Source organism: Octodon degus, unplaced genomic scaffold, assembly GCF_000260255.1.
Source record: "Octodon degus isolate 3935 unplaced genomic scaffold, OctDeg1.0 scaffold00339, whole genome shotgun sequence".
NCBI lineage: Eukaryota > Metazoa > Chordata > Mammalia > Rodentia > Octodontidae > Octodon > Octodon degus.
The window spans coordinates 569,499-587,360 of NW_004524915.1; the positions used below are offsets into that span (position 1 = coordinate 569,499).

The 17,862-nt window shown below is 40.5% G+C and overlaps 1 protein-coding gene across 1 annotated transcript in view; it reads right to left on the reverse strand.

Moving 5' to 3' along the window:
• The window catches only part of Cplx4 (complexin 4), a 22,810-nt gene extending 12,108 nt beyond the window's left edge, over positions 1 to 10,702 (reverse strand). Inside the window, exons 1-2 of the mRNA XM_004647909.1 lie at positions 10,525 to 10,702; positions 4,711 to 4,798 (exon numbers count right to left, since the gene is read on the reverse strand). Coding sequence (XP_004647966.1) covers positions 4,711 to 4,798; positions 10,525 to 10,691 — 255 coding nt within the window. The 5' untranslated portion in view covers positions 10,692 to 10,702. The remainder of the gene's footprint in view (positions 1 to 4,710; positions 4,799 to 10,524) is intronic.
• Between the last annotated feature and the right edge of the window lie 7,160 nt (positions 10,703 to 17,862).

Here is a 17,862-nt window from a genome sequence, read left to right on the forward strand (position 1 = left end):
TGTAAATAGGATCACAAGTCTGCATCTTGTACAGCAATTAACCACTAAGAAGAATATATGCAGTGTATTATTTGTTGAAAAATTTAAAAAAAAAAAAAAAAAAAACAATCTCATGGTCCTAGTTTCTGGGGGAACAGTTGTACCCCTGTGATTGGTTAGCGCTCTCTCCCAGTGTACCATGGGAACATCTAAACTCCAGTTTGGTCCTGTGTAACAAAAGGATGGACACTGAGAGAAAAACAAACACCTACAGAGATTTATTTGTCTCATCCTAGACTTGCTACCACCAGGACCTGTCCCAGCTTCGGGAACCACCAGGGGGCGTCGAGGATTAGGTCCTGCTATGCTTGGCCTTCCAAGGTCAAACCAGGATCCAGTGACCAGACCAGCTGTTCCGGTTGTGTACGTGAAGCCGCCACCTAGGCACTGATCTTAGCCTGGGAAATTTGTGTCCCCCAGAGCTCTTTCTCCTTATGTGGGCCATCAAAGGCTCGATGTGCCTAGAGCCTTGGTGGGTGGGGGTAGGGATGGAAAATGGGTCAGGGGGTAAGTGACAGGTGACAGCACAGGAGCAAAAGAGGCTCCCAAGTGTGGGGCCTTACTGTAAGCTGCGAAGTTAGGCACATCTGTTGGTAACGGAATAATGGAATACCATACGGTTGTCTGATGCTCTCTCCCTCTGCCTTTGTATAGCTCCTATTACATACTTTTTAAAAAATATATTTGGTACAGGTCTCACTATGCAGCTCCAACTCATGATCCTCCTGTTTTCAGCCATCCCAGCAAGGCTGTGGTGCCGGGGATGGAACCCTGGTCCCTGTGCTTGCCTAAGCAGGTGCTTAGTCCACTGAGCTATCTCTCTGGCCCTTAAGTACTGTTTTCATAGGTAACTATGCTGGATTAGAATTTCCTTATGTTTTACAAAAGCATATAATTGTATCGTTAACATTTTTAGTACTTTTTATACCATGGAGAAATTCTTCAAATGTGTATAGAATCAGTTTTTACCAAATGAAATTATATACCAGGCATGTTGACACTTGCCTGGAATGCCAGCACTGGGGGTGCTGAGGCAGGAGGATCACCTTGAGTTTAACACCAACCTGGGCTATATAGTAAATTCTATTCCAGCCTGAAATGCATAGCGAGACCCCAATTCAAAAAAAAAAAAAAAAAGCAATCATAATATGATTTGAAACTGTCTCATTGCTGTTTATCAATAAAACTTTGAAAAAAAAAATAAACTAAAATGCCCGAGGGAGGCCCCTATCCGAAACTAAATCTGCAACCAGTGAACGATGAGTTGTGTGGACTGCTTCCAAGTAAAATTCTCATGGTGGTGTTTGAACTGTGTTCAGAATTTGTGCCCTCACACATGGTCCCATGGCAAACTACCTGACTAGGAAATGGCTGCTCCCTGGCTGCTGCGGGTGGGACTTGATGACACCTCGCTGAAATAATGAGACAGGACACGCTGTCCCAAATGTTTACTAGGCAAGGGGCCGGGGAGGTAGCTCAGTAGAATAAGCACTTGCCTGGTCAAATATTTACTAGGCAGTTTTAAGCCAGGTGGAGTTCAAGACTGCCTGCCAACATTTGAAAACTAAAAGTAAAAAGAGAAGACATTCTGGACATGGAGTGATGTTCAAATCTTTTGTTTGTTATTTTTTTTTTTTGGTTGGGAGACCTGAGTTCCAATCATTGTTTTGTGGCTGGGACACTAGCTGATTTTTGTTGTTGTTTGTTTTGTTTTGTTTTTGAGATAGGGTCTCACTATGAGTTCAGGCTGGCCTTGAACTCACTAAGTAGCCCACCCTGGCCTCAAACTTGCACTGGTCCTCCTGCTTTAGACTTCCAAGTGCTGGGGTTATAGGTAAGTGCCACCATGCCTGGCCACTACTCAACTGTCCCAGCCTACAGTTTCTTCAAGACTGAAATGAAGCTGTGGCAATAGATTATTAGGTGAGCTACAGAGTCTCCTTCAGATCTATGAAAACAATCAGATAAAGAGCCCAAAGTATTATGCATTTGAAGCAGATACAGAAGGGGCATACATGTAAGGGTAAGTCACACAAAGAAAGCTACATGGCTGTACTGTTGGGAGCAGCTGAAGCAGGACACTGGTCACTTGTGTGAGGGCCAGAGAGGGCCACATTGCCTAAAAAGTCAGACTACCACAGTCTTGAGAAAAGCATCCTGCCTGGACAAATTCAGTCATTAGTTGTCAGGCAACCTTGTATCTCTTGATACTAACTTTGAAAGGTATGAACTCCCCTACTGTTGTTCTTTGGGTCAAGCAAACAGGCCTTCACCTGACCCAGCTCTTGTCTCTTGTCTATGTTTTCCTCATTCTTGCTGCTGTTCTTCCCCTCCACTATTAATTTACCTACTTTCTTCATCTTCCTTCCCCAGCTTACTTTGGGGATCAGTAACCAATCAGATACAGTCACCAACATTTTTGAAATTGCACATTTCATGGCTATATTTTTTCTTTTCATAATTTCTTCTGGAAAGGCTAAAGGATAGCTTGGTACAGAGATTTGAGGAATTTTTTTTTTCTCTGTGTAAACTTTTCTGCTAGGCCCAAAGGTGTTCACCCCTGAGAGTGTGGAAATGAGAAACACCACCAGCTCACCATTAGGGAAGAAAAAAAAAAAATCAAAGCTCAGATTCTTGAGTCTCAGGGGCCTCCAGTTGTTGCACTGATTACACACACCAGTGTACTCACCCAGTCTCCAAGACACTTTGTTATTACCATCAGGAAATAAGACCTGGACATCAGAGCTATCCGCTATTGAGCACTTCCCATTTGTCAGGCATTGCATGAGGTCCTTTGTATCATTTCAGATGGAGCTTTACCTATGAGGTTAGGTATTATTGTCCTCATTTTGTAGATGAGGAAACAGACCATCTGATGGTTTCTTAAATGTCAGCTGAAGTTGTGCTGTGTTATAGTGGTAGAAACAGAACTGAAACCCAGTTCTCCTTAGATCCTCATAGACAGGTAACAGAGCAATTTTTGGAAGATTCATGCCCAGCAGTCTGTCTGTCTGTCTGTGCCTGTGTCTATCTGTCTGTCTCTCTCTTTGTGTTTGATTTTTGCTTCATCCTAGTAGGATTTGTGATGCTTAAATCAGATGGTCACATAGCCACCCATACAGTAACATGTCAAGGAGTTTCAGGAAATGCTCTAGACAATTAGAATGAAGAGCTTCCCTCTGAGAAAATGCAATTACAGTGGACAAAAGTAACATAAGTCAAAAGTGGGGGAGGGGGAGGCAAATAATTCTTCCCATTTCATTTCCTTGGTTGCACATTATTTTAAATGTTATTGTAAATTTTCCTCTTCTCAATGAAAGCTCTGTGTTCCATGGTTGCCTTAACAATCAACCTCTCCCACAGGATGGGGATCTTTAACGCTACTGATTTCATCAGAGACTGCTCTGGACAGACAGTGGGCTCTCCCATTGGTTAGTGCTTGTAGCTTCAAAAGGCAGCATATCCAAGGATCTATGGGGTTCCAGAGAAGGTACTGATACAGTGACACTTTCTATACGACCCAGACTTGAAAGTGTCTCTCATTCTTGCGAGAGGAGGTTGTACTTTGGAGGAATCTTTTTCTTTGGCTAATCCAGATGGAAGATGCTCTCTAAAGTATGGTGCACCTTAGAATTGAAGTTGAACACTATCCCAGGAGATGAAGGCAGAACCTTTTAGAGGAGCTGGGTGGTCTCCTAGGTGATGACTGGGAATTACAGTAGAAGAAATAAGCCAGAATAGAAGAATGCTCAGCCCTCTGTCATGCTGGATATGAGACCTTGAAAAGGGCATTAGAATCATGTCCATGCATCTTCCCAGCAGGTACCTAGCTATAGACCATAATCCATAGAAGGCCATCCTGCCACCAGCTCTGACTTGGATATGATACTACTGGGTGACAATTATCACTGCAATGTCATCTCCCCAAATAAGCAATTGACCATCTCTTTTAAATAGAAATAGAATATAATGGTAGTTAAGACCCTGGGGTTTGCCTTTTTGGCTGTGTGGCTTATAGAAGGAAGGTATTTACTTAGCTCTACTTCTTCTGCTATAACACAAAGGTTAAGAAGAAGCCAAATGAATTAATATATGTAAAGTACAGCAGTTGGCACCAAGATAGAGCTCAACTAATGTCAGCTATCATGATTATCCCCATTGTGTGTGTATAGAATTTTTGTATTCTTTAGATGTATTTACATTAAAATGCCATCCATAGATATTGACTTCATTTTTTCAGTAGTAATGGGATTTTATAGAGACTGAATGATTGGAGTCTAACTTTTATGAACTCCCAGCTCAATGCTCTATTTGCCATATCAAATATGCAAATTATGACATATACATATTCACATGCACCAGCCTTTGCTGATATTCAAACATTTCCTGTTAAATATATAAATATTTATATATTTAAAATGTTTTCAATATTTATTTATTTATTTATTTATTTATTTGGTACAGGATCTTGCTACCCAGCTCAGACTCCTAGGGATCCTTCTGTCTCAGCTTCCTCGGCACTGGGATTACAAGAGTGCACCATGATACCTGGTTTCCATGGCTGGCTCTTGCAGTTGCCAGACAGGCATTTAGACTACAAGAACTATCTCCCCAGCTCGTTTTTTGTTGATGAAGAAATGATGAGGCATGTCTATGCTCAGAACAGCTTACCTTGGGGAGCCTGTACTTTTCCCTGAGGTGGACTCTGAGGCATGCCCTCTCAGCCTTTTTTTGTGTAAATGCAGCATCTCTTTCCATCCTAAAAGTTAAAGAATAAAGGATCATAAGAACATGGTGATTCAGGGCATTCTGGCCACTGTTCAGAGAAGCAGGGTCCTGGGACACACTCAGCTCCTGTTGCCAGCAGACACCTAGGAAATGTAGAATTTTCTCATGATATCCTAAATGTCTGCTCTTCCATCACTCTACCTCATTGCTTAATGCATACCTGAGCCCCAAAGACAACGTGGGACTGCATCTCTTTGTGATGTAACTGGAGAGGCAGGGCTATGACTCCTAACAAAGCTACCCATGGACTGTGTGGTATAAAACCAGCAGCCTCAGAATTGCTTGCAACAAAAACAGCTTCCTGGGCAGAGGTCAGTTCTGCTGGGCCAGAACCCCGGGAACAGGCGAGAGGAAGCTACATTTCTAAAAAGCTTCCTGAGTAATTCTTAGCAAAGAAAAAAGGGTGCTACCTATTGTATCCAGCAGCAGGGCATCCTTTGGAGGCCCATGATATTTGGGGATTTAATATAGTTTCCCTTGGGTTTGATGAAGGTTTATTATATGCATTTATGAAAATACCACAGGGAAACCAATTACTCTGTTATAACCACTATGTACTACTTGAAGGGGGTGATAATATTATTATTATTTTTTAAATAGCTGTTTCCCTTCATTGTCACCAACTCCAATTTAGGCAGGATTCCATTCCCAGTTACGAGAAAGTATTCTGAAACAAGGTAGATTCCCTCCCCTAATGCTGTACTGGGATACCACTCTGTGGATCACTTACTTGGGCTCATGACTACTCCAGTTAGAAACACATTCCCTTGCTCATGATACCCCAGACAAAGGCACACATCTCTGGGGATGCGTGCAAAGCTTAAGGAAACTGCTTCCACTCCCAGTGGCCCACAAAAGTGTACTACTGGCCGCTACATTTGTACATGTGGCTTTGCCCCCTGCTTTGGGTTGGTCCAAACTGGGCCAATTAAATCTGCTTTGGAATTTGGGATTGAGACTGAGACAGACTGGAAGGGTGGCTGGAACTGCAGCAGGTGAACCTGACAGCCTTGGCTGCAATTCTCCTTTGGCCAGGTGATCTGGGCAACAGAGCACAGAAAAGAGAGCTGGCTGCTGAGGAAAGAACAAGGTCACCCTGCAGACTAGAAGCAAGGCATGATGGGAAAAATGCGAGTGGATTCTCAACAGCCTTCTGGCTCCACACTAGGCCTGGGGGGTTTCTGCTCTTGTGTTGGGTGAAGCTTATTTGGATAAAATATTGTTTATATTTAAATAAATCCCATTTTCTTATCAAAATTGGCTATTGCCTCATCCCAAGTTTTAAAATAATCTTAACAGTTACACAGAATGCTGACTGCAAAGAAGTGAGCAATCGGATGGAACTATTGGATCCTGGATTCAGATGCTCTCTGAATTCAGTTCCATCTGTACAATATCTAGTCTGGGTTGAGCCTTGTAGTTTTGAGAGGAAAATAGGATAAAGTGACTTGCTCACAAGGGTAACAGTCTGTGCTATAAGCAAGAAGCAGGTCCTTCCTCATCCCATTATGTTAGAAAAACTTTCAAATATATAAAAAAGTTGAGAGAATTTTACAAAGTCCCATCATCTAGATTCTATAATTCACATCTCATATATATTTTTATCACTTGTCATCTATTCATTTTATCTATCTTATAGAATGTATTGGTATGCATTCACAATACATACTAAGTGCATTCATCTTGGGAAATTAGTAATATACACATTGCATCATAATAATTTTCTTTTTTAATTTGTGTATTTGGTACAGGGTCTCACTACACAGCTCAAAATCATAGTGATCCTGTTTTCAGCCTCCCCAGTGCTGGGATTATAGGGGTGCACCACCATGCCTGCCCGGACTCTGTTGCCAGCACAGTGTGCACTGGAGGTGGGGCTGGCGCAGCATGTGGGACCCGGGATTGAACACTGGTCCCTTATTATAATAGTTTTGATTTCCCCTTGTCCTCTCTGCTCCTGCCTGTCTTCCCATCTCTAGTCTCTTCCCAGCTCTACAAAGTCTACATCCCTGTTTCCTATTATTTATCTTCTCTGTATTGTTCCAATTTTAGTTATATGCGCTGCCAAAGTGAACACTATCTATCTTCATTTTTGGTGTATTTTAAAATTGTAGAAATCAGTACATTTCCCCTAAACATGTCAATTTGCATAGCATTATTTATTTATGGTTCCTGTTTCTTTTTGAGGCAAAATTTGCATACAATGCTCTAAAAAGTCCACATTTATGTAACCTAAATCCGTATAAAGATATGAAACATTATTTTCACCTGATAAAATTCCCTCATTCTCATTTTTTTTTTCTTTTTTGTATTTTAGGGAAGGGTTTACAGGGTGTTTAGGGTCTCACCACTAGATCGGACTCATAGTGATCCACCTGTTTACAGCCTCCCAAGAACTGTCTTTCTCATTCTTGATTAAACCCTCCTCCAGTTATAGGGCAGTTACCATCCTTTCTCCACTAGGGATTAGTTTTTGTTTGTTCTAGAACTTCATGTAAATAGAATCATATATATTATATTCTCTTATGTAAGGCTTATAAAACTCTCCATAGAAAACTTTCAGATTCAAGTTTTATCACTAGTGTATTTCCTTTTCTCTTGGGTAGTATTTTATGTACAAATATAACATCACATATTCATTCTGCTGGTGATATACACCTGAATTACTGGCCATTTGGGGTAATGGCAAATGAAATTCCTATGGACATTCTTGAACAAATCATATTATGGACATGTATTTTTGTTTCTTTTAGGTAAATATCTAGGCATGAGATGTGTTGGGTTGTTGGGTAATTTAGTTGAGTATGTTTAGTCTTATAAGAAATAGTTGGACCATTTCCTAAAGTGATTATGCTATCTTACATTTCTATAAATAGGACAAGAGTTCTAGTGGTTTCACATTTGAGTCAACCTTTGGTTCTTTTGTTAACCTTTGATACTTTGCATCTGTTTAATTTTATCCATTCTGATGTATAGTGGCAACTTACCATGTTTTAAAAAGTTTTTTGGTTTCCTTGAGGACTAAAGATATTAATGAGCTTTTTTTTTTTTTTTTGCATGAACTAATTTGCTACATGTGTAAACTTGTGAAGTTCTGTTCAATCAATTAGCTCTTTTTCTTTATTATTGAGTTGCAAATCTTTATGTCCCAGATCCCAGTCCTTTTACAGACATATGTTTTGCAAATATTTTCTCTCAGTGGGGCCAGGGAGACAGTTCAGTTGAATAAGTGCTTGCCTGGCAAGCACAAGGGCCTGAGTTCAATCCCTGGCTCCACTAAATAAATAAATAAATAAATAAATAAATAAATAAATTCTCTCAGTCTGTGTCTTATTTACTCAATACCTTTGATGCAAAAAACTTTTTTTTATTTTGATAGAATCTAATCTATTAAACTAAAACCTTATAATTATTCCTGAGACACAATAAACCTTCACTTACTAGTTGCCAAAATAGTCTTCTGTTCTAGAAGTTGTATAGTGTCAGCTTTTACAGTTAGGTGTACGATGCCCATAGTTATTGGGTGTGATGTACAATAGAGGTAAAAGTTGGATGCTTTTCAGTTATTTCAGTACTATTTGTTGAACTGACTTTTCAATCCCTATTTGTATTTTGTTATCTTTGCTGAAAATGAAATAACTGTAAATTCATTGTCAATCCTAATGCCACACAGATTCCACCATCCAGATGTAGCTTAGAAATAACTGAGAAAAACTAGTTGTGCTGTTGAATATGGGGCTGGTTTCTACTCAAATAGAGGGCATTGTTAGGTAGTTTTTTTCATTTACAATTAGTAGAGCCAATCCCATTACTTTTCTAAAAATCACAAGGTAGATTTAGAGGCTCCTATTTGCTAATATTTGTTTTGATTATATATACTGCACTATCTACATAGCTGTCTCTACACTTGGGACCAGCAGGCATTTTGGATCCTTACTTCTTCATAGCACAATCTAGGTAATAAAGATCCTAAAAATTGAGGTCATGGGTGAGAGGTCCTCTCTATTGCCAAGAGCAGGTGCCACTGCTGCTCCTTAAATTAGGAGACTAAATAAATTTGTAATATTCTCATGCACATACAGAAAAAGCCAATCAGTTCACAGACATCCCAGTCTACTAATCAACCACTCCATTTAACTATCTTGACTTTCAGGTGTCTATACACAAAATTAAGAAAAGCAAAGACACTGAACAAGTGTCTGTGATTTATTGTATGGGCATATTAAATGACATTTTGTGTGATCATGTATATAATCTGAATTTCTGACCTCTTTTTTTCGGAACCAGGATTGAACTCAGGCTCTTGCACTTGCCAGGCAAGCGCTTATCCTACTGAGCTATCTCCCCAGCCCTCTGACCATTTTCATTAGCTTGCTTGAACTGAAAGTTTATGATGATCTTCTACTTTTTCTTCATTATACTTGTTTTTCTCTTCCAGCTTAGCCTTTATATGCTATAGGCAAAGCAGACCACTACTCAAGGAATATTGCTTTCTTTGCCAAAACTTTATCTTAGCGCCAAAATCATTTTCCCACTTACATTTTCTCTTTCTTTCTTTCTTTCTTTCTTTCTTTCTTTCTTTCTTTCTTTCTTTCTTTCTTTTTCTTAACTGAACTTACAGCAAAACCAAGCAAAATGCATTCTGGGTAGCTTAGAAGCCATGATTTCTTTCAGAAAACACAAAAGGCAAAGTTTCCACTAAATGTAGGTTTTGTATTTCTGAGTTTCCTCCAGGTCATTAACCTTTTTCACCTATAATCATCTTAGCGATAAGACTTGGGCAACTATTATATAATTGTTCCTTAGCAAAACAGCCTCATTTTTACAATGTATGATGAACATTTAAAGGGTATGTTGGCACTTTAACTTTGTTATTAAATAAAGACTTAATTCCATTTAAAATTACACATATTATCAGTCTTTGAATAGTGACACATTATCATTGGTGCTATTCATAGTCCATCAGTGCTACAGTAGCTATATTTTACTTTTATTATATTTCATATAGCCAGGAAAATACCCTTATTTTTAGAGGTAGAGGACTGAAATATTTAGGAGGAAGTACCATGACAACTGTAATTGACACTTACAATGCAGTTATGGCATGCTATTTACTGTTGACTTTATGTGATCAGTATTTTGGGGCATGCATAATGCTATTCTATTTTTCTGTGTGCTAATATTTTGCAATAAGCAATCCACAAAATTTTTATAGTCTAATAACTAAGTGTATGACAAAATGTCACGTTGTGTTTTATACTTTTTTATGCAAAATCAAGGAGGTTGCATTGTATGTTTTAGGTAGAAAGTTTGAATTCTTATGATTTGAAAACTTCCTATTTGGTAGGAAGGTGAATTTAAGAAAGACTACAAAGATAGTTATATTTATCATTTTTTGTTTGAACAATTAAATTGAGGCCAATTAAAACACACCTTGGCCAGGAAATGTTAAAGTGCTTTAAGAGCAACATACAGATTAATTTGTATTTTTCACTTCCATTCATAAAAATAGCACATAGCACTCACAGATGGTACAGAATCATTTACTCTACCCAAGTAAAATTTCCGGGGGTTAGGGACAGTCAGTCAGAGGGAAAGCCGCCTAAAAACCACAGGGCAATAAGCTTGGTGGCCGGCGAAGGTATGTCAAGACTGGGTTTCCCTTGCTTTCCAGGGGACACGCAGTGTGGTACTCACTTCTCCTCGATCATTTGCTTCTGGTATTCTTCATACTCCTCTCTAGTCATCCCTTGAGCTGCTGCTGGGTCGGATGTGCCTCCTTCTTCTTTTTTCTCCTCTGTCCCACCTCCAAATCCTAAATTCTTTACCTGGTTACTTATCATATTCTTTACAAAGAAAGCCATTGTCTCTGCCCTGGAAGACTACAACTAAAACGGGTAAAATCTGAAAACAAAATACACCTGAAATCAAACAAACCCAAGACAAAACCTCCAAATATCCTCAGCAACAGCAGTACATGGAGCAGCAAGGGATTTTGCACAGCCTCCTCTATTTAAGGGCATGATGAGAAGAGTGGTTTGTCGGCCGTAAGCTGGATTAGGCTAGTGAATGCCTTAGTATAGAGGCAGATGGTTCCGATTACTAAAGCGCACCATCAGATGCAACTGACCGCCTTCTTGATTCAAACACTCAGCTAATTTCACAGGGAGGAAACAACTTGTATTCTCTTTTCCTTTCTACCTACCCCTTTCTAAAATCATTTTTTTTTTCTTGGCAGTGCTGAGGATTGAATTTAGTGCCTTAGTTCCTCCTAGGCAAGAGTTCTGCCACTGAACTATACCTTACCACCCAAATTTTAAATTGTAAATGCAGCATGCCTTCACCAAGAGTCTTGTTTCACTTTAATCAGAGCTGGCTGATTACACAGATGTTGCTGAATTTCCAAATTCCAGCTGTTGGGCACATGATCCTGTTGAAACTGAGTCCAGTGAGACTCGAAATACAGAATGCTTCATTAAGCTGTAAGCAAAAATAATCCTTTTGATCCATATTTTATCTCATTGGATTTACAGTACAGTGCAAGGATTTGCTTTTTGGTTTTCTTGAATTTTGTCCCACTTTACTGATGATCGTCCATACCCACACAAACATTCATAACCCAAGCAAATAGGACTACTGGGCAAGCTTGGGGCCTTCTCATCAGGCCTGTCCTGCACAGAAATGTCACTCATCCACCGGGAAAGGGCGTGCCTGACACTTCCAAGGCTCTGAGCCAGAGTTGATACTCATGGGAGTCAAGTCAGCAATCTGCTCTGGGTCACTTTTTCCTTTACAGTCCACTTCCTGGGTGCTCTATTTAAGCTCCCATGTACAGCTGGATATAACTTGACAGTGTTTATAACGCAGTATGTTCTCTCTGGTGTGGCTTCTTCAGGTCAAGGTAAGAATTGAGTATGGCTAAGACTTTAATCTACACTGATGTGTTTTTAATTAAAGCTTTCCAGGAGAGGAAGGCGTGGGAGGGAAGAACTGCAACTTATTTGTAACCTGCTGTATATATTTAAGGTTTGCGTTCTGCTTTTACTAATCTATTTAAAGTGATGCTAGGGGCTGGAGAGATGGCTCAGTGGTCTAAAGCACCTACTTGGAACAAGCTTAGCAAAGCACAGGGACCGCGGTTCAATCCCCCAGCACCACATGCCAGCCAGCCCCGCCCCCTGGTGGGCTGAGCTGGCCACACACACACCACACTCTCTCTCTCTCTCTCTCTCTCTCTCTCTCTCTCTCTCTCTCAAATAAATAAAAAAAAAATTAAAAAAAAAATTCTAAAAAAAATAAATAAAGTGATGCTAAAATGACCCCAGTAGGAAAGACTAAAAAAGATAAATACAAACTTTCTGATTGAGAATGTATGTTGATACTTATCTTTACTGTCACTGTAGGGTGAGTTATTTAAAACTTAGCACATTCAAAACATTATTTCTAGAGCTGGCCAGATAACTCAGTGGACTAAACTGCCTGCTTAGGCAGGCACAGGGACCAGGGTTTGATCCCCAGAGTGCTGTGCTGGCCCCGCCCTCAGGGCATGCTGAGGTAGCAACTGAGACTGGGTGTGGTGACACACACCTGTAATTCCAGGGCTTGGAAGGCTGAAAACAGGCAATTCACTACAAGTCTGATCTGTGTAGACCCCATACTAAATACACAAAAACAACAACATTATCTCTAAACCACACTTGTATTTCATCTCCATGGAGGGATGTTATTATTTATGGTCTTATAGCATTTTATAGACTGTGAAGTCCTAGATTCCTGTTGTTTCTTGTTTTCTCACTATAGCATGCGGAATTCTCCTTTAGAAACATTCCACAAGTATTTCATGCCATTAAAAAAATACTTTTATTTTCCAAAAAATAGGAGGACCTGCCGAAGTCATCCTCTGGTATGGTTTTGGTCTGAAAGTGAAATCCCAAAGTTACACTGTTAGCCAACTAACTGGATTTGCAGGGTCTGAATCAGAAGTAGTACTCTTCCCTAAAGAACACAAAACAACAAAAATGAAAATTCATTCCATTGTAATAATTATTTGGATTTATTAAAAAAGTAATTATTAAAATTCCATTTAATTGAGTATTAGGAAATCCTATTAGCAAGAGTGTCAGTTCTAAATTCCAGACCAAGTCTGTAAAGCAGCATTTCCCTGGCCAGTCCTTTTCTATGCCTTTCTAGGGAAGAGATGAGAGGCATTACAGAGACTCTTAGGCAGAGATTGGAAGTGTGAAACTAGAATGGTCCCCGGGACTTTTTTTTTTTTCTTTTTTTGTCTTCAGCTAACACAGAAGAGATGACTTATTGTGCATGCTTTACACTCAGCCAAAGTGAGAACAGAAGTAGTCCAGAATGCCACACGCCCAGGGCAAAAAACCAGGGGACTGCTTAGTTTGAACCAGGTGGATTTCTCTTTCAGGTGGTCTTGGCGATCAGATGGCAATGAAGCTCCAATTCATTGAGACATTCTAGACAGCATGCAGCCCAAAACTTGCACCAGTGTTGTCAGCCTCCAGCATTCTTTATTTCTGTTCTCCATGGGTATACGAGCTATTTTACTTAGACCTCTGTCTCATCTTTCTTTTTTTATGCTTCAGTCTGCACATTTGCTTCTTCCTCCACTTGGCTCTCATGGCACAGAGGTTTCTAAGAAGATGGCATTAAAGTCAGGACTTCTTCACTGTATTAAATCAGTCTTCCTTGTATCCCAATAGATAATTCTATTGAGAATAAAAATGTCTTAAGATATGTTTGCTTCTCTAGTATTTGCTGCTGTGTGTCAAATCTTTGTCGAATGTTTGCAAAATCTTCCATTCTTCCAGCTAGAGGAATTAAGAACTATGGGATGGTACAATTAGTATTGGCGGCCACCCCATGGCTCCCCACCTGCTCCTTTCTATGGCCTGATGCCTTATATTATTTGGCCCTTGCTGACCTGCCAATCTCATCTGCCACCTTCCCCTAGCCTAGTCTACTCTGATCAGTGACATCCTTATTGTCCCTTGTACAAAGCTCATTCATTGCCACCTTTGTCCTCACAGAGCCTTGCAGGTCCCCCATATTTTCAGTTTCCTTACCCTCAATTTAGGACACTGTTCCAATTCACCTCCTTAAGGAATGCCCTGACTATGCTAAAATACCTTGTCTCCACCTCCCCACACTCTCTGTTCATCTGTCCTGCTGTTTTCTTTCACAATTAACTCTACCTGAAATGATATTATTGATGCAAGTGTTCATTTTCCATCTGCTCTATCAGAATGTAAGCATCCTGAGAGGCCAGTGCAATTTTGTTCTCTTTTGTTTCCTTACCTCTGAGAATTATGCTTGCAAATCATAAATAATTGATAGCAATCTTAGAGCAAAAAGAATGAATGATAGCAACCTTTGATTCCTATGGTCAAATAGCGTAATTTTAAACAATTTTTTAATGGAGGTAATCATAGGGCTACTTGGGCTGGGTCTGGTGGCACACACCTATAATCTCAGTACTCTGGGAAGTTGAAGCAAGAGGATCCAAGTTTGAACACAGCCTGGGCAACTCAGCAAGACCCTGTCTCAGAATACAAAATGGGCTAAGGGTGTAATTGTTCATGGAGAACTATGTTTTATCTGCAGTAGTGCATTAAAAAAAAATGTATCTGGGCACATAGGGACATTTGGAGAATTACCTGGGGGCAGGGCCAGCATGGCATGTGGTGCCAGGCATTGAACTCCAGCCCCTGCGCTTGCCTAAGCAGGCACTTAAGTCTGCTGAGCTATCTCACCAGCCTTCACTTTGAATGATTTGATGGTATGTGACCTAACGAATTTACAAGAGAAGCAATAATCTCATTAGTGGAACTGAATTTTGGAAAGATCACATCAAACAGCATAAATTTATTTAGATCCTTCACCTAGGATTTTTCTTTTCACATTAAAGCTTAATTTTGTATCTATAAATGTTGGTTTGTGGTTTCATTTCTCTTTTGTCCTTCCAGAAGGAAAGCAAGGCTATTAGTCTGTGCTGGCTCAGTTGTTATCCTCTTAGTAGACAGCACAACAGCAGCCTGGAAGCAGCCAGTAGCTAAACTTCATGAAGGTCAGCAGAAGTGGCAGGAAAATATGGTTACCAGGTCTTAAGTGTGAAGATGACTCAAAGATAAGATACACTGGATGGGTTTTCCACCTATATCCTGACTTTGGGAAGCTGTGGTATAAAATGAAAAGTCCCTGGGAACTAGAAGGACCATTATAGAAACTACAAATAAACAACATAGTCCTAATCAGAATACCCTACTGGAGAAATGGTGTTTTGCATTATGGAAATACATAATTAATGAACTGTACTGAAATGGCCTAATAGCATGGTTATTTTATTTCTAGAGGACTGCCTAATAGGTTTGTAGACACAAACCCAAGGTTACATACCAGCTATGCAAACAGATTTGCCAATCACAACAGAATTTTCATTGACATATAGGACTTAAGATCCTGTTCCACACCATCTGTAGCTGTTATCTGAGATCATTTGGGATACTACTGGTGCCCAGCACATCTCAATACTTTTTCTCCCAAAGAGACTGTTTTTAGAAAATATATCCCTGGTTCATCATTCCAATCTTCTACTATATTCAGCAATGTAATGCCTGATTGCTTCAAAATCCCTTAAGTGTTTCTGTTGCTAACGCTCTGGGTGGTCTACATTAGATTACAGATAACACTTCTCTGTGTGGTCACACTATATTTTATTCTGAATCCTATTACAGGTCAGCTAGGCTGCTGGTGAGGTGGTTTTAAACTCAGTTGTTATTTTCAATAGGGCATACTGGCCTCTATGATATGGTTGCAAAACTCCACGTTGGTTCTTTGTGACAGGGCAAGATGGACTGAGAGACTAATTTCCTGTTTACCATGCTTGGAGCTCAGACATATCTGGAAAAGCATAACAAATGGGGTAGCAGACAATTGGTCTATCTTGTGTGAAGTACTAAGGAGACTCTTGGGAGAAAATTCAACCAGGGTCACGTGAGCTTTTCTTCAGAAAATCTTAGTTCTCGGAGTCATGAGATAGCTTGAACATCGTATCTTCATTTAGATTTATTCTGGCACAGACCGGTTAATTCATTGTAACTCCTACAGAGATGGACTGTAATTAACGTTAACAACTGTTCTTTCTACAAACTTGGGCCCACCCATCACTGCTTTATGTACTTCAGTAGAAAGTAACATGCAGGTACAAGAAAGTTGATCTCCATTTGGCCTGTGTTCTCCATTTCACCACCTGTGATGGTTATTTTGTGCTAACTTCACTAGGTCACGTCAGGGTAAATGTTATTTCTGATGTGTCTATGAGAATATTTTGGGAAGAGATTAGCCTTTAAATTGGTATACTGAGTAAAGTACATGACCCTTCTCAACATGGGTGAGCTTCATCTAATTTGTCAAAGCCTGGATAAAAAGCTATAGGCAGAATTTTTTTTTTGCTCCAAATGCCTTCAGGGCAGGTTTGGCTGGCTTGAGTTGTGGGGATCGAACCACAGCCACCTGAGCCTGACAGCTTTGGGGAAGCAGCCACTTAAAGAACTGAGCAAGGGCCAGGGCCCCATAAAAAGCTATAGGAAACAACCTGGTGGCATATGCCTGTAATCCCAGCATTTGGGAAAGCTGAGGCAGGAGGATTGCCACGAGTTTGAGGCTAGCTGACTACACAAGTTCAGGGCTAGAATGAGCTACATGACAAGACCTTGTCTTAAAAAAAAAAAAAAAAAAAAAAAAAAAGTCACAGGGTGAATTTTCTGATTACTTGAGCTGGAACACTAATATTCTGCTCATGGTACTCCTGGTTCTCAGGCCTTCAGAATAAGATGGAATCTATACTATTGGCTCTCTTGCTTTCATGTCTTTGAACTACACTGATGATTCTTCTGGGTCCTGTTTAAACTGGACATCAAGGGACTTCTTAGCTCCATGATCACGAGGATACCTTATGTACATGCATGTGCACCCACCAGACTGGTTCCTGAAGGCCTCCACTGGTGCTGCAGGCAACAGCAGCTGTAAGGGTGCCTGATCCAGATGGCAGAGTGGCTGCGGAGACAGGAAGACTTATTACATCCAAGAGCAACGGTGGGACCTGTTGTGTGATGGAACACCCAGCACACCCAGCCGCAAAGGGCTATGTGGTCACCAGGGCAGCAGCATCCAAAGGAAATAAAAGGGATTCAGCAGGGAAAAAAAAAAAAAGAGAGCGCAGATGCCACGTGGTAGTTCACCAGGCAGCCAGCTGGACTTGTAGGAGCCTAAGAAACTAAAAGCATTCTCAACACTGACTTTTGTTAACACTGCATGAGCAGATAGAGCCAAAACGCCAGTAGTGTTTCAGTCTCCTGACTCTAGTTCTATTGATTAGCAGATGTTTACTGGCCACAGTATTTTTATTCTGAGCTCTGTTCAAGATATGCTGTGTGTTATCTCACATAATCACCCCATCTTACAGCTAATTAAGGCATGGACCTATCCTGACTCCAAGCCTCCTGACCATTTTCACTCGGAGTTATGTCAAAACCCATGGCCAAGTATGACTCCATTTGTTCTTTCCTTCAACTCCTACCCTTCTTGTGCTCCTTATTTTAGGGCATGCTATCACCTCCTAACTCTCTAAGCCAGAAACAAAGTATCCTACATTCTTCCCTTTCATTCCTTGCCCCATCAAATTGTCAGATGTTTGCTATTCTGAATGTCTGTGCTGCCCGAAAATTCACGTTAAAATCCTGAGGGCTGGCCACATAGCTCTGCAGATTAAAGCACCTGCAACCAGGCACAGGGGCTAGGGGTTCGATCCCCAGGCCTGCCATGCCGGTGCTGAACCTGGGGCATACTGAGACGGCAATTGAGACTGGGCATGGTGGTGTGCACCTGTCAATCCCAGCACTTGGGAGGCTGTAAACAGGTGGATCACTACAAGTCAACAGGGCAATCACTACAAGTCCAATCTAGTAGTGAGACCCTTCCCCTCTCTCTCTCTCTCTCTCTCTCTCTCTCTCACAC